The 27,468-nt window shown below is 40.8% G+C and overlaps 1 protein-coding gene across 1 annotated transcript in view; it reads right to left on the reverse strand.

The window, feature by feature from the left end:
• LOC139700013 (zinc finger protein squeeze-like) overlaps positions 1–27,468 on the reverse strand; it is a 94,316-nt gene that overhangs the window by 42,604 nt on the left and 24,244 nt on the right. Inside the window, exons 2-4 of the mRNA XM_071598443.1 lie at positions 9,211–9,300; positions 7,138–7,186; positions 6,260–6,600 (exon numbers count right to left, since the gene is read on the reverse strand). Coding sequence (XP_071454544.1) covers positions 6,260–6,600; positions 7,138–7,186; positions 9,211–9,300 — 480 coding nt within the window. The remainder of the gene's footprint in view (positions 1–6,259; positions 6,601–7,137; positions 7,187–9,210; positions 9,301–27,468) is intronic.

Raw genomic sequence — 27,468 nt, forward strand, 5'->3', positions numbered from 1 at the left:
ACAAACGCGCCGTTCAGATTGGGTGCATTTCATCGCGGATGCGCGGTCGAGGATACGGGTAAATTAAGTTTATATCCAATGGGCTGTTTTTGCGTTCAATTGCAACATATTTAATCGATGAATACCACACATGTATCATAGGGAGACTACAGGGAGGGAAAGGATAAAAAAATAACATTAATGCATACTACCCAGGGGTGATATAGGAAGGTGACTCGAATCTGAGGCAATTGCCATTAATGTAAGAAAATGGCACCAGTTTATTCGGTTTTTATTAAATGTTAGAAACTAACAATGATAGGTGTTAGAACTAACATTTGGGGCCTCAATATGAATCAAAGAAAATATTTAATAGATGAAAAGTTTTAAGTTAAAATTCTGAAGCAAAATAAATATCTCACTTTCTAAAAAATTGAATGGATTTAATCGGGTGATGATAAAAGATCGCTTTAGCTGGCCTGACGAATTTCTATAGTTCCACTACATTATTTTGTAAAATATATTACAGCATACACGTCTTATATAATAGATCAGGTAAATATGATGGTCGGTAGCAATAGATAAGTAAAGTATAAAAAGGTGTTTGTTAACTTTCCCAAAGATTGTTCAATGAGAGGCAAGATGAAGCGTGAACTCGAAAAAAAAAATTCACAGAACTGCATCCGACGAATACTTAGGAAGAATGCCTCCCAGTCACTAAAGAAGCAATGGCCAATGTGCAGACACTGTTCGGGTTTTAAATAAATAATTAAAATCTTTTTATCATTTAAAGGAAAATTTCCATTTGACGTCGCAGCTTTCGGCGTACATGAAAATATTTTTCAAAAGACAGCATTTTCATCACCCAGTACCACTTTCAAGGGAAAAGTTGAAATTGTAGAAGTAGTAGTATTTTGGGGTGGCGACCGACAGCTGAAGTCATTTGCGATGTTAGCGATGGACAAAAAAAGATAAAGGGTGGAAACCGGTCGTCGGCATTAGCCTAATCTTAACGACAGGCGCAAGGGGTCTGTAGCTTAAAATCCCGAATAAAGGACAGCGTACTTACTCAAAGTGCCCTCCACAAAACGACTCATAGTAGGGATCGGGATACTACTGAAAAATAATCTTCCAGCGACGGGATACAAACTTCTACATTGTGTCAAGCACTATACTCCAACTTACGAACTTACATACTTTGGAGCCCACTGTTTTAGTTTTTCAGGAAGACTTCCGCAAGCAATGAGTAATAATTGCTTTGACTTACCGGAACGAGAATATTCGTAAAAATCTGCCGAAGAAAACATTTCAACGCGGCATTCAATCTTCAATCCCTGCTCCACCTTTCTGACAAGAACGATTCATTCCATCAACCCTCGCCATTATATCCTGAAAGGATCCCACGCAGTCTATATCGACTGGGACTATGAGAGATGCTTCCCACACCCACGAACACCCAAACCACCCACCCACCCCACCAACCGGCGGACACACATTTACACTCACGCACGCAAGCACACACGCAGCGAAACACCCGATCCCTTCCGATCCCCAAACTCCCCATTCCCTCACACCCGCCCGACCCTCACAACACGGAATACATCGCCCACTCCCCGTCCCCCGAAAAGAGACGGGCGGGGGGAGGGGGGGGGGTCGGTCGGGGAAGCCGCTTCTGCCTGAGCGAGAGGATTGCGTGAGAGAGAGAAAGATTTTTGACGGAGGCGAGGGAGGCTTTTTTGAGGGTAGATGGCGAAGCGATGTGTGCTGCGGGGAGGAGGGGAAGAGTGGGGACGGCGATGGATGAGGAGGCGGCTTCCGGGGCACGGGGGGGTGGGAGTCGCTGAGGGTCCGACATCTGCGCCTCCGCCAACGACGAGGGATGCTCACTCCCACGCCCCTTTCCCGACCCCACTCCCGCTCTCTTCCCCACCCCCTGCTCTCGCCAAGCGGGGGTGGAGGGATGGATATAAGGGGATGGAAGTGCAGGTGTTCGCCTCCCCCTTCTCTCCCCTTCCCCCTGTGCATCGGGTCTAGCATGTCTCCTTCCGGGATCTCGGTCGTCCTCAACGGGGAGGGGCACTTTCCTCCCTCTCCTCTGCCGGGGCAACCCGATGCACGGGGCCTTCGCACCATGGCGAGGTCCACCCTTCCTGCCCCCGCTCCCACAGTCTCCTCGCACACAAATCAAAACAGCTGACTTCAATCGCAACTCACCCCCAAACTTCGGCAGGAATGGGCGGAGCGGCGGGGGCGGTGGTCCTTTCTCCCTTCACGCGCTCCCCGTGAAACTTTCCCTGAGAAGAACGATGAAAAAAATACTCCCCCACGTTCTTCCATTCAGGAGCTCAAATTTACTTCCATGCCGGACTGATTCCCGATTATTTCGAAAGTGAACGATCGGATGTGAATGCCAGTAGCTAGAACGCAGTCTGATCCACCAGCAAGACAAAGAGAGGAACATTTATGTAGTTAAAAAATACAGTATTTATAAATAAACTCACAGAAAAAAGAACAGAAGAGATGAGATAATATATATTCTGGGAAATACAGATAAGGTAAATATGATGGTCGGCAGCAAAATGGATCAAGTATTACAAGGTGTTCGTTGGCTTTCCCAAAGATTACTCAATAGACAAAAAAACTTCCACGTATTATTATATTTTTCAAATAATTCAAACGCTGCACAGGTTCTATGAAAAAATAATAAAAACTGAAATTTCAAATGGATCGTTGACATAGTGATGATTCAGAACGCAATTTATTTGTCAGTTATTGCACATTTATTTTTGCTATTCAGTTAATTATTGTTTCAAACAATATTTTTGATTATTCGGGTAACTGATTACATCTGAAAAACGGAAGCAGCAAAGGAAGAGGACCCGAAGCCCCTAGCCTTACGTGTGAATACGGCACGTCGTGTTCTAAAATGTTGAACTCCAACCTCACCTATTAAAAAATCTTCGCGTCGACAAGTGCTAATTCATTTACCATACTATCTTAACAACATAATTTCATACATAACCTTATGATTGTTCTAGTTTCCATTGGTGATTTCGAGAAAATTATTATTTTTGCCGGACTAAATGGAAGCGTTCAAAGGACATCCCAAATTATTCCTTTTTGCGGGTGGTGACCCAACACCCCCATGCCACACGCCCGTGCGGCATCTTGCGGGGTGTTATGTACATGTAGATGAGGTACTTGATGCAGACTGAAATTACTGATTCATAATTTTCCTAGATATTTTCAGAGAATAGCATTTTTGCACTGGCATGAATAATTGGGATTTAATTACTTAACATGCGTACTTATAATTGACAACTTTATTTGTACATATTATTTGGGATTGTGAATTGTCAAAAATATTATATTAATGTTATCACTTAAATTGAAATCAATAGAATTATCCTTATTACCTACTATAACATTTTTACAACTATCTCTCAATTAAAAAAAAAAAGAGACGTTTCAGGCGTGATATGGTGGAATATCATGATTAATTAAAAATAGCAATTTTCCACAAATATAAAATTTAATGCGACCGGTTTCAAAGTTACTACATCATCATCATTCACCTGATGATGATGTAGTAACATTGAAACCGGTCGCATTAAATTTTATTTTTGTGGAAAATTGCTATTTTTAATTAATTATCTCTCAATTAGCTTAATTCGTGTTAATACAACTATGCTCTCGCAAGAGATCAAACTGCACATACACTATCGACCTTGTTAGTTCGGATGATACATCAACTCTTACAGTTAAAATGAATGGGTGATTTATGGCCCTTTATCTTCATGTATTATGTTTCAAAAGCAAATCTATTGGATCAACCATCCGTCCATCATTTGATAACATTAGTTTTGCAAACAGAAGGCGCAAGTTTAATTGAAAAAATAATACCAAACCGTACCATACCATATGGGTTGAAGGGTAAATTTGATGGGAAATGATAGACTATACCCCTTTTACACATTAAGGAAAGATACTCGTAAAGTTATAGGCGGAGGAAAATAAAATAACCGAATCGATTTACCCTCTATGAGTAAGCCCACTGCACCCCGATAACCGCGGGAACTCAACTCATCGAACGTTCAGGACTCCTTCGTGTCATTTGTTATGGGTGCAATTTATTATACCTGTTCCGCCAATTATATCGCGTATTGAACATAATTTCGAAGGTCGACTAATTTTCGGTGGGAGGAGCGCGGCGATTTCCGCGCAGCTGCTCCTTCCCATTCCGCGGCAGCGGAGGAATTTTCGGCCGAGGCCACGCTGCGTGCTCGGGAGGGCTGGAAGAGAGAGAGGCACGCACGGCCATCACGCGATACGGCCCGTAATGCCCCGGCACGTATTCCAGTCATACCCAGCCGACGTAATGCGTTCGTATTTTGAGGATTAATGGCACGCTTAAAATAGGAGATTACTCCCGCTCCAACGAGTAGGTAAGCATCCGCTAATGAGTTTGTCAAATTCCAGTTGCTCCAGGCAGGGAGGGAGCCGGGAATTTTTTTTCTTTTGACGTGAATTACACAGTGGGTGGATTATTGATTGCAGCAATCCATTAGAAGCTATACCGATGAATACAGCACAAGGTTCAAGAACTCCACTAAAAGCCTTTCGACCTCCGGGTAGTGGTTATCTTATAAATTAAAAAAATATATTTTAAAAGTGGGATGTTAATCAAGTGGTGAATAGGATACGAAATAGGATAGAAAGGCCGAATTAAAAGGTAATCATGTACTCAGAATCAATTCGTGGTGGGCATGGAGAATTTAAGAAGTCAATTTTTCTTTTTAACGCAATAAACTCCAGGTAATCAGACTCCTCCTCCTGCTCCACGGTTTATTTTTACTTTAAATGAAAGGCAAGGTTCTCATTGGCCAAAATACAGGCCCTGTACACACATGCTCTCATATGAATAAAACTCTGAATGCAACTGAAAAGAGGGAAATGGCAACAGATTAAAGTTAAAATTACTCTGGCAATTCGTTAGTCAAAAAGAGTTCAAACTTACAATATATGACAAGCCGTATCAACAAGTCTAACATTAATAAACAAATAAACACCAAAATATATGCGTGAAATGTATAAATCAATTTTTATATGTCGCAACTTATATTAAATAATTATTTACAAAACCTTTCCGGGGCGACCTGGTATTTAAATAAACGTTTGAAAGGCATGCTAAAAGTTTTATCCAAAGCGGAGTAGATTTTAAGTTCTACAACATTATTAATATTCACTTTAACTTTCTAACTGAAACGGTTATATGTATACCTTTTATGCCTTCCTCAGCATACCTTAATTACTCAAGGAATATAAAGTTGGCAATATAAGCATATAATTCGTTTAGTAAACGAGCGACCCTAATTTTCAAAATACTACAAATGAAAAATTAAAATAAATCCTCTACTCAAAAAGAGTGCCAAACGTGAGAAATTTTCGAAAGACGATGAAAAATTAACATTTTTAATAAGGCATGGGTGAAATCTATATGTACCTTCATACTGCCCTCTGCATCAACAGAGGGCCATTTCCAAAGTCGTATCATTCGGTTCCCTCTGTTCTGGAATGTTAGCATTCCACTTCGGGCCAATTTTCATCTGTAATAATAAGTTAGCAGAGGTTCGCCCCGGCAATTAGTGGTTAGGCACCCACGGAGCATTCCTATAACCGCAGAAGGTGCATGCTCCATCCAGCCCTCAAGTCGATCGGTGATTGACTGGGATCCACAGACACACACATAACTGACCTGTTATTAACCAACTCTCGGGATAATGAGAACGGAACCTTGTTCTTGATACAACTTAAAGACAGTGTCACATGGGCCAAGTTTCCCCCTTAAAAATTCACTCAATCGAGAAACTGTAAAACAATGATCGGAAAATACACCTAGTCCTAGAAGTTGTACGACAAGGAGGCCCGGACACTTCTCCGCTCAAAGATTCATGCAGCTACCAATGAGAAGAATGCACGGCGTGAAGGAACAACAGTTACGATGAATAACGACGGCAGCGCGAATAAAAGCGATGATACCACGATCTACAAATAGAAACTGAAGAACTCGAAGGTATTAATTACCAGGGAGAATATCCCAGGTTAAGATAAATAAAGATAGGGACTGTTACAAGACGCACTTCCAATTATTCGTTTGGAATCGAACGGGTCCTCGTAAGAGCAGTCACTCCAAGGTCGTGTCGGGCACGAAATACTGTGCGGTAACTTGGGCCGTATGACGCTGTCTCACTGGACGTGGGGTGAGCGGGGAGACACGCACCTTGCACTGGAACTTCCTCCCGTTGGCTGAGGGCGGGTGTGAGTGAGGGGGGACCAGTCCCCCTGGGGGTACCGGTGATCCCCCGGCCTTAGAGGCGGCGTCCATTGAGGGCAGGGAGGTGGCCGGGGATGCTGGGCCGTGCGAGGGCGAAACGGGCGCCGACACTCCCCCGCTCAGCAGGCCCCCACCGCCATCCGCGGAGGCAGACCGGTGCTGGGGGTGGGAAGGTGCGTGGGGGGCGGGAAGGAGCAGGGGGCCGCCGCCCCCGCCGTACGGGGACGGCCCCGGGGGCTCCATCCCGCGACCCCCGCCACCTCCGCCGTCATCCGAGGACCCCTCTCCTGCGAGCAAAAGAAATTCAGTGAGTGGTGAGACGACGCAAAGAGGTCAGGTGTCACTCGAGATCTAGAGATACGGATGGAAAAAACTTAACAACATTAAACAAAAATCAATCTTGTTTTAACATTATTAACGAAATAAGGAAGTGAAACCTATTACAATAGATCGACGGAAGATACATATAACAATTAACTCCAAGATACTAATACATATTTTTTAACTTCAACTGTCAACTAGCCAAGTTCCTTCCCAATGAAATTTATAATAACATGAATACACAAAACGTTTTATGGATTTCTCATAAATTGTTTTCTTTGTTGGAATATTTATACACGAGTAATATCTGGATTAACTCAATTTGTAAAAACTCTCTAACACCTTTAAGTAATATAGTTTGAATTTCATATTTCATACATGAAATCACATTATCTCAAAGTCTCCCGCCGTAGTCTCGTCACTATGACAGAAAATGCAATTTCAAATTAAATTCGTGCACATTGTTTCTTGTTTGGAAAATAAGTATAGAAATTGATTCGTACCTTTTGGACCAGACTGGTTCCCTTGCAGATCGGCCGAGTTCATCTTTGCCTGAGAAAAAAAAGAAACGGAATTTATTGCCAGAATAAAAACACAGGCGTAAAATCTCTCATAATTGATAATTTATCGTGTAGAGAACTCAAAAGAGCTTAAGTTCCCAGGTGGAAGTCGTAAGCAAATCTATATAAAGGGATGTTTTCTCGTCATCCGGCCGAAATGGAATCACTTGGAAACACTCCCTTTGATTCCATTTTTTTAAAGTAAATCACACCCGAAACATAGCACAGGATCGACGTGAGTACACGCATGTTTAACTTATGCATCCGAGTGTGATAATGAATAACGCGAGAAACTCAGGCAAAATGTTAACTAAAAACATTTTTGAAGGAGATTCGTATCCAAGGTAGCCCTTGGATACGAGGAGTGATGAGCATGTACCTCTGCAATAGGTCTTTTAAGCAATACGTCTAATGTCAACTCTTATGACCTTCATAGATGTGAGATAGTATATAGTACTTTGATAACAGGTTTGTTACAGGAAGAGCAGTCTCGTGTTCTCTGATTAGATAATCATGAGGCCTCAGGGATATGACCTTGCAGCATAAGTATGGGAGTATGTAAAGATTTTCGCCAAAGAAGAAATTTAATGAATAATTAGACCTAATTATATATTGTTTAACCTAATACATACACTCCCGATATTTGAAATTAGAATGTTATGCGTTAAGGAAATAATTAAATAATCCTATCGTATGAAATTAGCTGATCATTAAAACTTCCATGGAATGAATGGGTGACATCGAAGATATATTCTACGAAAGAAAAAAGGGTTGCAACTGCAATTCCTCGCCTGTACTCGTTTTCGCGGGAGTTTATCAAGTTAACATAAGTGGATACAGGTAGAAAAGGGCTAACTTTAGCTTCGATGGCTTTTAATTTGTTTTCACTTTTATTGAAGAATACTTAGCGCATGCCTGCGTGCATACTACAAGAATTGCTGTGAAACCACTGAACTGAAACTTTTGTTTACAAGATTCAGTAAAAATGTACAGAAAAATGAATCATGACGTGCATTTTAGCACTTTCGATTAAAAACTACATGGTTTAGCGGATTGCAGGACGTGTTTTCAACGTCTCGTGCAGGTATAAGCCCAAACGAAAGTAATTAAGTGACACTTAAAAATGAGGTTGCGTTGAATTACACGATTTTTAATTCCATGCATTATAAATAGTTCCTTTTTGAAATTCATTTTAAAATAAATCCTTTGGGAGCTTGTATCTTTTTCCGAAACGCAAACATATAATTTATTACATTGTAACAAATTTGCATGCAGCACAAATACGCCAAGGAGGATGTCACCTACATACTTTGGCTTCCGAACCCCTTTTTTTAATCATCGTCGGATAGCGTACCTAACGTTATCGTTGTATTCTTCCAACATTATATAGGAATGAAAAAGTTCCCAAGAAAAAATTTCAATTTTCTTTTTGAACCCATTGTTGTCTATCTCCTCCCAGATCTAATCTTCCAGGGAGTTTCCAAAATAGAACCAGTAAAATATTTAAAAACACGGCACGGCAAGATTAGATAAAATATCCTTTATTAATCCATTCATATTCTATAAAACATCAATGATTTGATCCGACTCACTCAGTACTATCAGCAAAGCTGTTTGAACCTTATTTTGAAACGGAGGAGCCATGTACCCTAATCATCATACGCATAACTGAAGAGGAGAGCCAAACAGCATGTTCCTAACTTCATTAGGACTGTTACTACAGCATTGCTTAACTCCCCTCGACCAGAAACAACATTTACCACGAGTGACGACTGGCCGACTCTTAAGACTAACCATCCACTAGATATAAACCCTTATCGAATTATTGAAGATAAATAAAATACAATACCAAGAAATAATTATTCCGAATAACTATCCTCAACAAAGTCGCTTAGGGGTCAAAAATATTAAAACAATTAAAAAATGAACATATATGTACCAGGCCCGAGTTCAACTGAAAAGTTAAAAAATTGGGCGATTAAGGAATTTATCAAGCCCTGCTTGAACAGTCCTCACCTCGTAGCCATATTTGCTGCCGAAGACGCCTCCGTGTCTTGGAGGAGGCCATGACATCTCAGCTTCCTTGGCGTGTGGACTGGCGCATTGCTGCACATGGGGGAGGAACGAGGAAAGAGGAAGGTCGGGTGGAGAGAGGGGGTGAAAGAGAGAAGGACCTATTTATTCACTCTATGGACAGGGCTTTATCATTTCATTCTTCCATAAAACATAGATAATGACAACTGTTTTAAGTAAACAGCGCCATACACATGAAAACATTAAAAGATTTCCTTAGAATTTATATTCACAAATTTTTAATGTAAAGGAGGACCGGTACCAAGCGTCACCTTGTGGTGCTTATTCACATTCAATAGAAAAGTGGCACATTTTTATTTTAATAATTACCTTTATCAACATTTTCGAGAGTCCGTGTCTTAATCGGGCATCAGAGCAATTACTGTACCGATAGGAAAAGGATATGATCTCATTCTAAATCATGAATTAGTAAATAAACATTTTTCACCCTGTCAAAAGATACAGGATAGCAGAACTTGTAAGAACTAAGAAGGGAAGGACTTTTGAACAGAGAAAAATCTAAGAAACCAAAAAACGTTATGCATTTGATCGGGCGGAAAAACACTAAAGCCGTCTCATATTATGACATCCAAGGACTAATGAGGGGAATCTTTAATAATATCAAAGATATTGTGAATCAATAATATCAAAGCATAAAAAATGAGTCATGCCAAAAACTTTTACCTTAGTGCACCTTGTAATGCAAGCCACCTAACTGATTTTAATGCTAGTTTGCGATTGAGTCAATGAGGTAATACAAATGCATATCAAAAAGATCTGGCACGTTCGGACGCACAAATACGGAATGTTTTCAAATTTCAAGGGAAATTGATGACGGAATCTTACGTGGAAAATGAATTTTCCCCCGACTTCTGCTGCCCGAAAAACATGCATATTTCATCTGAAATTCTGAATGGAAATCCAAGAGTTACCAAAACCATGGTCGGATTATACCACTTGCCAAATCAATTTGCTGAAACATTCTACCTCCATGAAGATGTAAACCTAATTAAAAATGAAAAGATGGTATGACAAAATGGGTGAAATATACCTATCCTATTGACTCCAAAAAGTAATCTCTTACGTGGTCGGGGCGCGATTTTGAATTTTCCACCAAACATCATTGATTTCGGCAAGTTTTCATGCCAAACACTTCGATTATAAATCAAACTTTTTCAGTTCCATGCAAAACACAGTTGACCCATTTTTACTCGTGAGGAATAAATGGGGGAGCACCTAAGAATATAAACACTGTTGAAAATAGGGACTTGGCAAGATTGAATTATCAAAAAACACTATCCAAGTATCTTGCCAAAAGTCTGGCTTCCTAATGCTCCCCGCCGTACACCCTTGAGCCAGGTAGAGTAAGGATAAATGTATCGTGTACAGAGTATATTGTATTCCTGAATTGTTCGTCCGGAATACGTAGAATACTAACCGGTAATAAGTTACTGCATTGCATGTGTGCCTGCCCCGTATGAATGTATTTTCTTGTCCTCTTTGTGTAGGCATAGGAAATAGGCTCCTAACCAGGTAATACCCGTAATAGAGTACATGTAGGCAAGCTACATGATTAGTTTTCGGTCGCTCCTTTGCCACGCGGTTTTTGATGGATCGCGGGGAGCCAGGTGCACGAGGAAATAAGAGTGAATTTATGTAGAATGGATGGTGACCTACCACCCCCTCCCATACGTCCAGGCGACGGATTGCGGGATATGGTGTGGATGTGGATGAATAAAGTTTACAAATCATCTAGATTTCAAACGAATTCGCGCTCTTTTCGTCACAACTTCAGGATAAAGCACTGAAAATTATTAAAAATGATTACTCGTACTGTAATATACTCAGGGGGCGATGTCACATGGATACTTCGAAAGACTAACTTTGTAATTCCTTAGGAGATGCGATCCTTACATCCCTGAACCGTATACAATTTCAATACAAAATGCCTAGCTTTTAATCTCGTTACAACATTAAAGGTATCCCATGACAATCATTAAGGCCGTATTTATTTGTCCTCAGAGGAGTAGTATCACCATGACATGTATAACCAAAAACCTATTCATCAGTTTTAATGTTTGGATAGGCTCCTAACTTGTGCAAAATTGATTCAGGAAAAACTAGAGATAAACCCAGCACTAAACCGAACCAACCTTGGGAATAGTTCTTATTCAAGAAGATTAACCAGAACAAAGTAATTTAACGAAATTTTCCACTGTGGGAAGTTTTACCGTCTCCTAGCAACTATTGCGCACGCAGTCGCTGCATAATTCTGCGACCATTAAGCAAGTATTTGATCTCCGCGGGGGATCGCGGTCAACGATCCATACGCGTTCCGCCGATACGAACGGGGCCGATGAGGTTGTCCCCTTGAAGGCGAAAAAACATCGGGGCGGAGAAGTTCCGTGTGGGTGGGGAGAGGGTGGTATGTGCGTCCCTATTCCCCTGACCTTACCCACGCGCCCGTACACGAAAAAGGTTCCTTCCCTCCCTCCTCGCACCCCCTCTCCAACGCCTCCTCCTACTCCTTCCATTCTGATCCCACCACAATGGACCTCCTCCTTCGACCTCACCCCACGGCCACCTCATCGACGTAGGTCGGGAGGTTACCGGCGCCTGCGCACTCCCAGCTACTCGGCGCGAAAAGAAGACATGGGAAAAAGAAGACGGTAGAGGGATGGGGAAGGATGAGACGACTGGTCCTCGGCTCGCGCGTCCTCCCCCCCTCCCGCCGCCAGGAACGGAAACGCACGCTCGGACACCACACGACCAGCTGAGAATGAATTCGTCGGAAATGAAAAGTTCTTCACAAGATTTTACTGGAGTCCCTTATTATGATAAGTGAACAGGAATATAAATCTAGCAGTAATCGTGTCAATTTTCATTCGACGTCTCATGGTTCTACCGCAGTTGTACTTTTTAGTCTTAAGGAGTGTTCATTGAAATAATTGTGTACAATATGGAGTTTTAAGTTGAGTTTAAGTGACCTTATTACAATTATATTTCATGAAAACTATAAGTACAGCAGTTTATCGGCAAGGTCAAAGCTTGAAGGAACCAGGGACTAAGTACTACATCACATATAAGTGCCGCTTAATATGCACACAATTTATTACCCTTAAGTTCCAAAACAACCCCGGCTAGACAAAAAAAAACCATTTTTGTACTCCACATCTTTTCTACATTCCTACGTTTATTCCGAAATTCTTAGTCTTTCCCTCTCACCAGCGTCCTTATTAAACATTATCACAGCATACCATTTCTTCTCAATATCTTCTACAGCTACCTTTCTTTTATTCTTTGAAGTTCGACCGACCATCAGCCTTCTATTTTACTCCAACTATTAACGCAGTTTTTCTTTATTCCTTTTAGTCCATTTTATCTTTTCCTTCCTAAATACCCATATCCGAAATCCCCATTATTATCATTAACGAGCGTCACATATCTGTAAGGACGCCTTTGCTTTTATTATCCTTGAGTCTAGCAAGCAAATACGTAATTTTACCTCAATAAACATCGCTCGGTAAAGGTCTCAATGACTAAGTTTCGGAACCATACAAAAACTACTTTCCATATCACAATTTCAACTGATATTGGAAAACTAATATTATTCAATTTATTTATTAAAGTAGCTAAATTCGTCATGCAATTAGGAAAAACGTTGCAGTTCCACATATTATAACCTATTTACGACGGGTTTCCATATAGAGTATTCTTGAATACGTCATTACCTTATTCTCGCTTGAATTTACTATTTTTGAAACTGGAGGAGGAAACATGGGGACGCTAGTGTTCTACATCTACATATACCCCGCAAGCCGCCGCGAGGGCGTGTGCTGCGGATGGCGATGAATCTGTACCTCACCAATTCGTCATTATCTCCAGTCTCCTGCTTGGTTATATCACCTTCCAAAATTCCATTTAAATGTGAAGAGGCTTACGGACCAGAAAATGATTCTCTGCATCGAAACCGGTCGCAAAAATAAGAATATTGGTCAAACAGCAGGATATCTTCTTTTTACACCATGAAAGAGAGCTCCATAACTTCTACATCTACATCTACTTAATACCCCGCAAGCCGCCGCAAGGGCGTGTGGCGGGGGGTGTTAGGACACCACCCGTAATTTAGAAAGGAAAAAAAAACCGCATGCAAGAACCACAAAATCATATATCCACAAAAAAAAAACATGCCATTCATTCATGCAAGAACACTTACACCCCACACACATGCAAACACTCAATCTACATCTTACATACACATGCACCTGAAAGTATACCTACAGCTTTGCAGTGTTTAACTTTGCTCCGACTAGTAAATTCAGTGTTTTCAATATTTCTAAAGTTACGCCATGTACGTGATATTTCCCTGCAGTCATGGCCGCACGTTACCGAGGAGAATAGATTACATGAGAAGAAATACCTCGCCATCAGTTCATATATAAATGAATTCCCTTGTTAGTATCACCTTAATGAAGTACCTTAACTTTTCTTTCAAAGTGACGTCATTTGATAACTCGAATCATATAAAATTTCATGCGTTCCATTTCTCGAGAACATTGTTAATATTGAAAATTTAAAAAGCAGGGTACCCTAGCGTTTAAATTATGTACTTATTATACGAGTTAAATACTTTGTGGATTCGGTATAAAAATTATTTAGATTGTAATTTTTACTAATATACCCCAGCTTCCGGCCGAATACCTGGAGCCATTTGACATATTTGGGTTTAAATTGTTGACGAACTTCGAGAGCAAATAGTTCGCGTTGATTATCCACAAATTTTTGGAATACGCGATACGCATGCGCGCGGACACGAAAGATGCACTCTTTCTCATAGAATTATTAACTGAACTAACAAAGTGGCCTGTATTTACTTTAATTCATTCATGTGATATACCAAACTATGGCAACAAGTACATATATAAAGGAGATAGTGACAAGGATTCGTTTTGTAGGTGGATAATTTAATATCATAGGTTTAAGCTATAAAATGCCTGGTCTAAATACAATAACTTATTCTTAACGTCTCCGAAACCAATTCAATTGCCAAAAAGTACATATATTAAGGATATGGTGACAAGGATTCGTTTTGTGGGTGGATAATTTAATATCATAAGTAAAACCAAAAAATTCCAGGTCTAATATAATAACTTATTCTGAATTTCACCGAAACCAATTCAATCAATTATTTTCTAAAGCCAGTGAAAATTCTCTGCCATACTCTTTCCACCCGTGGATTGGGCAAAGGTCTCAGTCGAGAATTCAAGGGCAAAATCTAAACGTTTAAACAAGACTATCCTCCAAAGTGATGGCGTTTTCTGCACTCATCGACGATACCGTATTGACGAACGGACTGACAGAGTGCTTTTACACAGCTCTTACCCTCCCCGCAACACATCGGCGATTCGAGGCGGGGAAGCGGATTTGGATGTCCCCCAAATCGCTTTCGGGAGCAAGGGGGGGAAAGAAGATAGGAGGGGGCCATCGACTGACTGCCTGCCTCTTCAAACTGGCTCGCGTCGAAAGATTATTACAATGTGTGGTGCGGAAAAGGGAATAAGATATTCCTCTTTCCCAAATCGAACCTTTTAAGAGCCTTTGTGTGTATTGGAGCACTGAGAAAGAAATGGATGCAAGGTTCTTCCGAACGTTACCCACCCCTCGATGATCGGAAGGGTAAACCGAACCCTTTTGTGAACTCGGACGTGTGTGCATGAGTGTGCGCGACGTCACTGTATAAATAGGTCTTCGGCCTTTACGGCCTATATATTCGGTCTGCGGAGCTCGCCGGGCTACATCAATACTACTAGCGAGTCAATTTCTTTCCGCATGGCACCCACGGACAGCATGGATTCCCTAACAGCCCATATCCATTATTGTGGCCTCCTCCCTCACGACGTCCAAGCGTGATTGGAAAATAACTTCGATGGCGAAAAGTAGGATGAAAAGTTAAATGGCAAAAAAAATTGTCCGGCAAACTTGGTTTAGACTAAAGAGTGTGGGGTTGTATTTCACTGTCAATACGAGATACGATCACCATGTTTTTTAATTTATACTCAAATGAAAGGTTAGCACGCTTTCATGAAAACAAGAATAAAATTCCCTAAAGCGGTGCCCGATCGGAAGAATAATTTCATGGAGTGTTGTTTTTGTCAAAGGATTAATTCTCGGTATAAGTACAAAACGTTTATCGTAAGAACATGTATTTTCATAATTCAAAACTCCAATTAACTAAGCTATCTAAAACTGAAAGTTACCTGGATATTTCCCTCTTAAAAATAACACGTAGCATAATTTCATGGTCGCACATTAAACATTATGCAGGAATATTTTTTTAATTAAGTAACACTAATTGAACCCATAATATTCCTTATGCTCTATTATTATCCAAACATTGGTGCCATGGAAGAGTTTAATTAGAAGGTACAAATTAATTTATAAGGATACCAATGTATCGTACGATAGAAACCACAGTGTTGTGTCACGAAATCTTATAATATTTCCCCGATATTATAAAAAGGAATTACCTCCAAAAACAATTATATCCATGAAAGTGTTTCAGCTTACATATAAACTTAATGGCATCAACTTTTGAAAACAATGTTACTTCTCCTGCTGTACATAACAACTGTCAAACCAAGAAAAAGATCCCATCAGCTCAAGTGATAGCATCGTAAGTCCGAAGTGGCCGCAACAATGGGACCTGAAAGAGCATTTGGGTAAAAATACGGATTGAATGACTCGATTAGATGAGTCGGCTATGCGAATATGGCGGGAACGGTCTGATTCTTTTGTAAGTGGTTGAATCCTTCTTGGGTACGAAAGTACATCGTCAAAATTCGTAAGGAGTTACTAGTACATTTTTTCTCGTCAATGACGAAGTGTTTTCTTAGGATACCTTCTTCGACGCTGGAATTACAGAAAAAAACTCAAATTAACTAATAAAGCCTTGTACTTTTCACTCAATAAAAAACTTAAAATTTCTAGTTTCAACATTGCAGCGAAATATCATAATCACTAGATAATTTATTTCCCGGCAGTATTGTTCGAGAAGAGATTGTGCTAGAGGATGAGGATGTGTTAACATTGAAGCATTAAGAGGGATTACCGTTTCAGCAATATCAAAGAATGAATGGCGAGACATGTGATTAACTCGATCAATGACGAATAAACATCCGTGACAATTAACGACAGCTACTACAGATTGTGGAAGATGTAGCAAAATTGTATTCATTGCATTGCAAAAAAGTATTCATTGCAGTAAAGTCACATCTTAGTAGCCAACGATATGAATGCGACGTAGATGACATAGAAAGCGTTTGGTGCAACATTAAGGACTACAACGGCAGAAGCCTATACGTGTGTTCATTTTATAGATCCCCAGATTCTAACACAGATGTCCTACACAAGCTCGACGAACAAATATCCACTATCAGCAGCAGACAAAGCAACAGTATTACTATAATCGCTGGTGACACAAATCTACCGTCAATTGACTGGGAAAACTACTGCGTGGGAAAATCTGCAAAAAACAGAGATTCATGCCAAGAACTCCTTCATATATTCACAAAACACTCCTTAGAACAAATAGTTAAATCACCAACACGGGGCCAAAGCATACTAGACATCTTTGCGACTTCTATGCCCGAAATCATTACTAACATTGAAATAATAGACGGAATCAGTGACCATAAGGCTATTCTTGTGGAGTTAAAAACTAAGTTCGTCAAAATAAACAAAGAAAAGCGTAAAATATACCTATACAACAAGGCAAATTTTAACGGACTAAGAGAATATTTAAAGATAAAATTACCGGAATACAAGACAAAAACACTGACAACAAATACAGAGAACACTTGGAATTATTTCTTAAATATTTTACGCGAAGGAATAAAGACGTACATCCCGTCCAAACTCAAATGCGACAGTAAGGAACCTAGATGGTACAACGGGGAAGTCAGATCGGCATTAAGAAGGCAAAGAAAGCTACAGTCAAATTTCAAAAAGAGTTTAAAAAGTGACGATATAAGTTTTGTGAATACAACCAAACAGCTACTAAAAGAATGTCGCAGTAAGACGAAAAGTATTATGCGCACAGCACTACACTCTTTTAAATCTAAAATGCTAAGCGAATATCTTGAGGAAAATCCAAAGTCATTCTGGTCCTATGTTAGGGAAATACAGAGTAAACGTCACACTGTTCACTCTTTGAAGACGGAAAATGGAGAAATCATTACAGATAGCGTGAAAAAGGCAAATATTTTAAACCATTTTTTCCAGAGCGTCTACAACAAAAACACAAACGCACCAAACGATCCTCCACACCCACCCGGGGAACACATGAGCGATCTTACACTGACCAAGCAGGGAATAGTACATCTGCTCCGTAGTATCAAAGCACACAAGGCACCTGGTCCGGAAGAAATACCTGCTAGAATATTAAAGGAATTAGCTGACGACATTGCCCCATTTTTACATATTGTTTTTCTAAAATCGATAGAAGAAGGCTCAGTGCCTCGCGACTGGAAGCTAGCCCATATAACTCCCATCTATAAAGGCGGCGATAGGGATAAACCAACCAATTACCGACCCATTTCTTTAACATCGATCTCTTGTAAAATATTGGAACACGTTATTGTCACTAACATTATGAAATTTCTTGATAGTAGGAAAATACTAATCCACAACCAGCACGGATTTAGGAAAAGCAGATCTTGCGAAACACAACTTGGTCTCTTCATTCACGATATACTTAGATCGGGAGAAAACAACACCCAAGTCGATGCAGTATTCCTGGATTTCAAAAAAGCCTTCGACAAAGTCCCACACAATAAATTGTTACACAAACTTAAATACTATGGGATCAATGAGAAAATAATTAATTGGATTAGGGACTTCTTGTCAAACCGCAAACAAATAGTAGTCATAGATGGGTTGTGCTCAACGGAGAGAGATGTTACTTCGGGCGTCCCCCAGGGAAGTGTAATAGGGCCTCTTCTGTTCTTAATATACATAAATGACTTAAGCACACACGTTAGTAGCAATCTAAGGTTATTTGCTGACGACACGGTGATATACAGGGAAATAAGGAGCCAACTAGATCGCGAGCTACTCTCTAGAGACTTAGACAATATCTCGGGATGGTGCAATAAATGGGGATTAACACTTAATATAGATAAATGTGCAGTTTTGAAATTTTGGAATAAAGGAAGCGAGGAACAGGATATAAACTACAAAATAGAGGGTTCAGTATTGACTACGGAAAATCAAGTTAAATATTTGGGGGTTGTTCTAACACCACGCCTTTCATGGGGAGCACATATCAGGACAATATGCGGATCAGCTTTAAAGAAACTTGGCTTCATAAAACGGGTGGTGGGGAAATGTAATGAAAAAGTTAAAGAGAGGTGTTATTTTGCTCTAGTTAGACCTCATTTGGAATATGCCGCAAGTATTTGGGATCCGTGGGAGAAAATTTGGCAAAAAGAATTAGATAAAGTCCAGAGAAAATCCGCTAGATTTGTTAAAAATTGTTATGATAAAAACACAAGTGTGACAGGTCTCTTAGGGGATTTAGGCTGGGAACCACTTGAAGTGCGGAGAGAACAAGCGAGGCTTAGACTTTTAGAAAGGTTCAGAACAAACGAGTTTAAATATGACACTGAAGGAATTATAATGGCCCCACACTACTTAGGTAGATCAGACCACAAAGATAAACTAAGGGAGATAGATTCCAAGACAGATAGGTACAAATACTCATTCTTTCCCCGAACAATCAGTAATCATAATAGCAAGAAACCGAAGTCACTTTAGAAATATTAAAAACTTTGAATTTACAAGTCGGAACAAAATTAAACACTATAGAGATGTTAGGTATACTTTCAGGTACATGTGTATGTTAGTTGGTAGTTTGAGTGTTTGCATGTGTGTGGGGTGTAAGTGTTCATGCATGAATGTATGCCATGTTTTTTTTATATATGATTTTGTCGTTATTGCATGCGATTTTTTTTTTTAATTATTTTTCTTTTCTAAATTATGGGTGGTGTCCTAGCACCCCCCGCCACACGCCCTTGCGGCGGCTTGCGGGGTATTGAGTAGATGTAGATGTAGAAAATTACTAACTGATCTCGAGGTGGAGCACTTAAAAAGATCGTCGAAATTAGACTTTGCCGTATTAGAAAATTATTTGCGACACACACGAGTGACAAGCACGCACACCTATTGAGATCATTTGATGTTTCGATTGCATAAATGGAGTTAACAGGAGTGCCTTGGGGGAGCACTCCCGAATGCTCCCGCCAGGGCAGCGGCCATGACAGGGGGAGTCCTTCTTCCCCTCCGGGATAATGGGGTGGGAGTCGAGCGGATTTACGACCGGTGGTAGGAGGGAACAGTGGAATAGATGCCGTAGCAGGGCGGGAGTGAAAGAGGGGGGTGAGGGGAGAGTCGAGTGCTCATCGTACGAGGCTGGCGAGGAGAGCGAACTCAAGCGATAATTCGCCTTTTCTTCAGTCCTTTCCCGGACTTTTATCCTCAAGTCCAATAACTAACAATCCTCGGGCGGGTGAAAAAAAATTGGAGAACCGGATCGATTAAGATTTCACCTCCCGGTAATAATATATACAAGAAGGCTTTTTCACCAACCCTCACCCCCATCGCAATTTTGCCGCTAATGTTAATGGATCCCTCGATATAGCCTCTCTTTTCCTTCGCCGAGGGAGATTGTGAGAGAAAGAGCTACTGAGAGGGTGGGGGTAGGAGAGTGGGATCGAAAAAAAACCTGGAAAAACGACCGTTGGCCCTCCCCCGCACACTCACTCGGTATTCTCCCACCGCGATGAATCAGGTGCGGAATTTCTTATCTCGTAAATTTCAATTAGAATTGGAAACTTTATTGCGACCCCCCCCTTCTGACTCTCTCTCATTTCCTTCCTCTTCCCGGCCCCTTTCCCCATTCACCTCTCATCTCAGCGAACCCAAGGGTGGAAAAAAGTTAGATGCACAAATGGCCCCACGTAAATAAGATATCCTCGGTTCAATTAGCTTTATGGAGACGTTAAAACAATACAGTATAAAAGTAAGTCCTCCCTCGGCCTTTCGCTGCATTTCGTTGGGGTCCATCAGGTGTGCAATAGCACTGCACCCCATTTTCTCGGTTTGCTATTAAGATAATGCGTTATGGTCCAAAGATTTTTAAAGTGAGCCTCTGGATCCTGCTCTGTAACATCCCCCAGCGTTTTTTTTTACCGAAGTCATCTTCAGCAGCAAGTTCACAAGCACAGGTGAGCGCTGCGAGAAACATCTGTTTAGGTGTCATAACAAAGTGGTTAAGTTAACTCCTGCGTTGGCGAAGCTAGCACCATCTCGGGCGTCGATTCCGAGCCCAAGGTAAAAAGATAAAAAAGTGGAATAAAAAAATGTAGGTTTCAGAGGACGAACCTGAAGGTCGCTTAAAAAACTGCGAAAGTAGAAAAAAGAAGCACGCGCTTGCAAGTCGGTGCATCTGATGGCTTACTACCAAAGTAGATTATCCGCTCATACAGGTCTAAAAGAAAGCCCTCGTATCACTCACGCAAAAAAGAGAGCTACTGAAAAACTGCACGGGTGACACTAAAAACTTATAGTCTCCAACCGAATTATATATAATATGACTATTATATCGGCGCGAAATTTCACAAAGAAGGTTTTTCAAGGTTATTCTAAGCTATGAGAAAAGGAAGGTAATTTGTGAATCTCCCACAATTTAATGGGCAATAACCAGTTCTCTCTAACAGCATCTCAGGCACAATACCCGATGCAATAAAACATTGCGCCTAAAGATGATATCTAAACGAAACAGGAATCATCACACAAAAATGGTGTAAAATATAATAATCGTGTCCGTATGTCATAAGATTAATTTAATCCACAAAATAACGCCGGAGACTTCTTTGTACTTAATATGCGATGCATAAATAAGTGTAAACTAGAGGTAGGGAATAGAGGTGTTGAATGAAAAGAGAAGATTATCGCACAGTAAATGCTTGGTGAAATTAAATAATGAAGACCATGGTTTTCAGGGCATGCACGTACTTCCGGAACCTACAAGATACAAAATTAGGGTAAACATAATGTTCTATGCATTAATGAATCGAGAATGATATACATGCTGCCAAGTAGGGCAGAATTAGAGAGAAAATAGGTATCTGAACTAAAGATTACTCTCGCTTATATATGATTGCTCGAATGGCCAAGCGGCAGCTAGAACTTCAGAATAAAATGTGAGAGGGGCAATGGTGATTGACTGAATTGTACCAACTAGAGAGAAACGTCCTGAAGAAATAAAATAATAATATTTTCAATGTAATAATCACATTTGAACTGAGACGACGAATTAACCAAGAATTTGTTGACCAAGCTACCTGATACTTCGTTTTCAGGAAGCGAATGATGGAGACGAGGAGAAGCGTCAGTGGTGTGAAAAAATCTTTTGGGCAGTGAATGTAGAAGGTCAAAGTTGAACACGTGAGGTAGAATGGGACGGGGAAGAGAACGAGAAGAAGAGAGGAGGGTATGTACAGAGCACAGACTCAAATTCATGCGGCAACGGAACCAACAGGAAAGACAGAGCGAGGGAAAGAGAAGTGCAGGGCAGGTAGTTAATACGCAAAGGGTTAAGAGATGCAAGCAGTGCGGTTTAGGGATGCCCGCGATAAGAGACATAAAAAGGGTCTCCCTCAACCAGTGGTGTGGGTCGCTAGGGGGGAAAGGGGATGAGGGGGCAAGATTTTTTGGGACCCTCCCCTCTCACGATGGCAAACACAAAGGGATTTTTCCTTTAGGGATCCTAGAACCCTTTTTTTTAAGATCGAGGGGGGGGGTATGATGTGAGAGGGAGCGGGAGGGGGTTTTGGGATGGTTCTTAAGAGAATGGGCGAGGAGAGACAGAGGGCCGTGTGAAAAAAAGGGAGGCACCGGGGTGCTATATGCAAGAGATGACGGTGGAGGGGTCGAACCTGTTTTGCATGGCGGGTGGGGTGGGGACGGAAAGACAGACGGATGGACCCCGTGCGTCCGGGAGGGGGGGAGGAAGTAGGAGGATAAGGGTGTCCCTTCTCCTCTTCTCTCAACGGGAAAGAGAGAGAGAGAGACATATAAAAATAATATATTCTAGCGCAAGGGGGTTTGTTCCTTTTTTTTAACGGGTCGAGGAATGGGTGGTTAGGAGAAGAGAGAGGGGTGGGTCGTTAAGGCGTTTGTATGGAAGGGAAATGGGGAGGGGGGAACGCTAAGAGTAAGGGGATGTAAAAAAGGGGTTCGGGGGTCCAGCTCGCACCCTCACCCCCTGATTCGCATACCCCCGCCCGTTGCACACGAGGCTGCCACCTCACGGGCTCACCTATGGATATCATTATCGTGGGCCGTAAGAAAAGCCGCCAATTCGGAATTTCCGGGACGTTAATTTTTTGACAGAAGAACGGATGATCAGATAGGGAAATTTCACCCATCAATTATTTTAATATTAACACAATTTTATTTCCCAAAGGAAACGTTTTTCTGTCGTCACGCCACAGTATCTAGTTCTGAAGACGCCCGAAGCATCGCTTCAATCCGGGGAAGTTGGCAGTGCCGCTTCCAACAGAGTCCGCCATTCCTTCTCCGTCTTCGTCCCTTTCTCTGCCGTCCGAAGACTTTTTCTTCTTCCTGTCCAAAAGGTGAGAGTGACAAAGCTCCGCATTCGTCCCCCATGGTGTGTGTGTGTGGGGACACACTGGGACACCCGGTGCCAAAACGCCAGACTCCTCTGTTGACGCTCCCCCACTCTCTCTCTCTGCCCATGGCCGCTTGAATGGGCCGCTCGCTACTTTACTTTCTTTCTCGCCCTCGCCGCCGTAAAAAGATTCACTTTTTTGTGTCTTTCTCCCCCTTTCCTTGTCTACGACACCGACTTCCTTCCTTTCGCCACGCACGCATTCATGTCCCCCACACTATCCGCCACCTTCCCTCCACCGCCCCTCCACATCTTCTTCACTTGAGACGTCCGGAGAATTTTGTCGCCCGCTCGAAAGGCTGTGTTCAGTCCGTTATAATTTATGGCACTCAGTAAATTATTGACTACTCTTCGGAACTGCGCCTCGCTGTTCCATCAACATGTAAGACTCCAATCACTACAATCCGAAAGTGCAACCGTTAGTACCGCTTTCATCGGTTTTCGGAAATCTTCATTGCGGACAACAATTCCGGCTCTTTTCATTTTGCCACTAATTGGTAGACCTCAAAATAATGATATATATATATTGGTTACGCAGGTTTATACACATTAGAATCATTCCTGGGTGACTGAAAATACTGCCAAGATGCAGTAAAATTTGATAACCCCATGCAAAACATAAATATGCGGCTAAGGATTAAATTTTCGAAAGTTTGTACATTACTGGTCCTCAGAATTTGGCTGAAATGGAATGTGGTACCTTTAAAATTGATGTATGGTCTTTAAACAATTCAATGCGTATTGAAAATTATTTATTAATGCTTACCACGATACTTGATTCGAATGTTCAGGCGAACACGAAACAGTGCCCTAACCTGAATCATTGAATAGCATACTCCTATAGTATAATCGGGAGCCTCCTTCTCCTCGGCTGATAGACGAAGAATGAATTGAAAAATAGTTTACAGACATCAAATCGATGGTTTCCGGCGTAAATTTTATGATTGCACCTTGAAAATGACGTAGAACGTCGAAACCCGGGTCGTCTCGTAATAATAATTTTTCAGTGGAATCGCTAAGTTACAATTTTTCATTTCCGATCTCGAACCATCAAATACCACGAAAAGGATCTCAATATGGACGAACATATTGGTTTGCGCTTCCACAAATTCCTCGGTCAATTTTATTCGAAATTCGCTTCAATATATACTTCACTGATGTCACATTATTTTGCAAATTACGGTAGATACAATGATAATCTTTACTGATGGTTGCAGGCTTAATTTCCATAAAGCCAGTAGGTAAGAAGGGAATTCTGAGAAAGGCAATAATTATTTCCACTTCAATTAGCACCACTAAATTGTTTACTTCGTTTTATTCCATCCTCGATACCACACTCTTAAAAAAATGCGAACAATGTTTATCCCCGATCACCCGAACTCTCAACAGGGGCAAAATAATAATAATTATTATTATAAAATGTCTTTAATGGGAAGAGATTGAGACTAGATACTCCCTTTTTCCACCGTACCCCTCGTCGTCTACATGCATAAGATCTGCAACAATAATTACAAAGAAGAGCGTAGAAACTTTTTACAGCGAATATAGGAATATACGAAAAAACATTACACAAAATAAATGCTACATTGGGGAGAATGAGGCCGATGGTTAGACATTAAAATATTTTCGGGAAAAATTGGAAATTCTCTATACCCTACTCCATGTCATCCTTCGAAAAAGAGTGAACGTTTTTTACTCGTAAACTAGCGCAATGGAAATAATCGAGTTGTTTTCATATTTATATACACAATAGTGATGTCCTGAGATAACATTCATGAACTAGAGAACTGATTTAAATAGAGTAAGTATAGCCATGTAGGAGTGGACGAAAAACTTATATGCTGTCGATCACCTAGGAACGACGATGCAGAAGCCCCTGGGCTGCAGTGCCTAGAGGCAAAGATGCGAAGATTCTCTCGCCTGAGCGCCCTGCATCCTGAACTACTCAGGCAATGGAAGCTTTCGGAACACTTTCCCATACGACGTCCATTAGTTATTCTTACTACTGGCCTTTTGCCCTTTCCTGCAAATAATCCCCTACCCTTTCGGGGGCAAGTTACCCGTAAAAGGAGTAACAGCTTACATATTTAAAAAAAACTTAATCCCCAACCCTTAAAACATCTCCCATTGTTACTCCTCTATTTCCATCCCGCAGAATTTTTTTGCCAACTACTCTTCTCCTTATTTATTGACCAGCTTTCTCATTCTCCTTCTCTTTAGACCTTCTTCGAATGGGAAGTATTGCATGATCTAAATTTTTCTTGCTTAACACTCGCCACCAATCGCCTTTCCTACTTTCTATTCCTTAGGTTCCTCCGTGTTCTCTTTGAAGAGACAACTGCATCCCTTTACTCAAAAAACTGATCATTTCGTAAATTGATATATTTCAATTAGTAGTACACAACTTAATAGGAAAATTAAGTTTCTGCTTTTAGGGTACACTTCCCTACTACAAAGATCAAAATTAGACTTCCGGGATACGTAAGTTGTCCTACGACCAGTATATGGTGTTACAAATTGAAAATTAAGGTTATTAATTCATCAGTGAAAAGTGACATTTACAATTTTTCAGTAACGTTGAAAAGATTCCTAAAGAATAAATTTGCCGCTTAATTTTATTGAATTTACGTTTGGATGCAGCGGAAAGAGCTTATAAATTCAAAAAGTATCTAATAATGAGCCATCGTGAGTAGTGAGTTCGGAGAAATTGACTCACTGACCTACTCCCATTGCTATCACTCTCTTACATCTGATCGAAGGTACCGTCAAAGCTTCTATAAATATCGGAAAACAAGGCCAAGTTAAATGACAAAAACGGTGATCATTGACGATACACTTGAATATGTCGCAAATATTATTTTATAAAAAAAGTCACAGAAAGAATCAACGGAATATTATTATTCCACAACAGTTACAATATTATGTAGGTCACAATGGAACTTATAAGTTCAGGAAGCCATAAAACCTCACTTATAAATTCTTAACTATAGTTATAACAAATCAATTCTTTTTCGTGGGTTCTTCATTTCCAATAACTGACATATGTGAGGAGAAAAAACAAGTCGTAAATTAATATTCGCAACTCAATTCCTCTTATGTATAATATTAAGGTTTCCAAAATATTTCGATAGGTTTTTAATGATCGAGAAAATGGATTAATAGTTTTCGGTGGGAGGAGCAAATTACAAAATAAAGGATGACTTTCTTCGGTCCTATGAGTCATCTTCAAATGCCATTCGGATACTGGCGAAGTCTTCCACGGATTCCGCCATCTTGCCCTCCGCGCCACGTGGTTTTCTCGCCGTGGCCTCATGCCTCCATGCCGACGCCTCATTCGTCGCCTTATCACCTGAGATTGTCTCCTTTCAGTCCTTCCTTCTTATCTCACCTTATCACCCCTTTTAAAAACACACAAGCAAACCTTATTCCCCCACTCCCTCGCGCCTTATCTCATATCTACTACTCGCCTGTCGGACCACTCCTCTCCTTTTCCACTACTCCTCCGACGCCTCACACTTAGCCGCCATGCATCCGTCATCTCGCTTTTCACCCCATTCCTACTTCCCGTTTATGGAGGCTTTGTTTTCCCAATTATTATACCTGGTTTTAAACATATAGAAATAGGGTAACTCAACATTCGAAAATTCTCATTTCTCTTCTAGCTTTTCCCATTGGTATACCTCCATTACTTACCCTCTTTTTTTCGCGGTTTTTTCTCTTTAATAATTACCTTCCATAATATTCATCTAATTTTTACATTTCAATAAATTGTTCTTTTATTTTTAATTTCCTTGTAACCCGTGTATTTTCAAGTCGTCTGTCTTCATCTAATTTTCCAAGAAATTCATAATCGGGTAATACGAATCAACACAGTCTATCATAACTTTGGTTTTCAGCCGCGGAAAATATTTATCTGCGCCGTTCGGCGAGTGTCTCGAAGGTTTGCCTATCTTAGATGCTGCATTTCGATGACCTACCAAACCAAAAATATTATTGCAAATATTTATTTGGCAGATAACTATCACTAGGCTCCGAGACATACCGAATCAAGTATTCATGGTGGTCAAAACTTTCCAAATTCTGTCAATGATTCACCAGGTACGCTACACTAGAAACTGGCTAAAGCTGGGCATGTTCGAAAGCATAATTCGGATTTGAACTTGAAATCCTTCGTTTGGACCGAGTGTACTCCATCTATTATGCCACCGCACAAGGTGACTTACAATCCACGGGTATTCACTGAATAATATACGAAGGGAAGAAAGTACTTTTGAGCCGAAGCAGAAAAATAAATATTGCACAAATTTCATTTCAGAATTGGCGAGTTTGTTCCCTCACGTTTAGTTCTTTCTCCCAGTGTTCTCGACGCCCCAACATCCGTCGCTAAACATCTCTGCGGTGGATCACCGTTTGTGGAGGTAGGCGGATACGTGAGTTAGTAGCCAGGGGCG

The sequence above is a fragment of the Hetaerina americana genome, unplaced genomic scaffold (assembly GCF_022747635.1).
Source record: "Hetaerina americana unplaced genomic scaffold, ioHetAmer1.1.p SCAF_10, whole genome shotgun sequence".
NCBI lineage: Eukaryota > Metazoa > Arthropoda > Insecta > Odonata > Calopterygidae > Hetaerina > Hetaerina americana.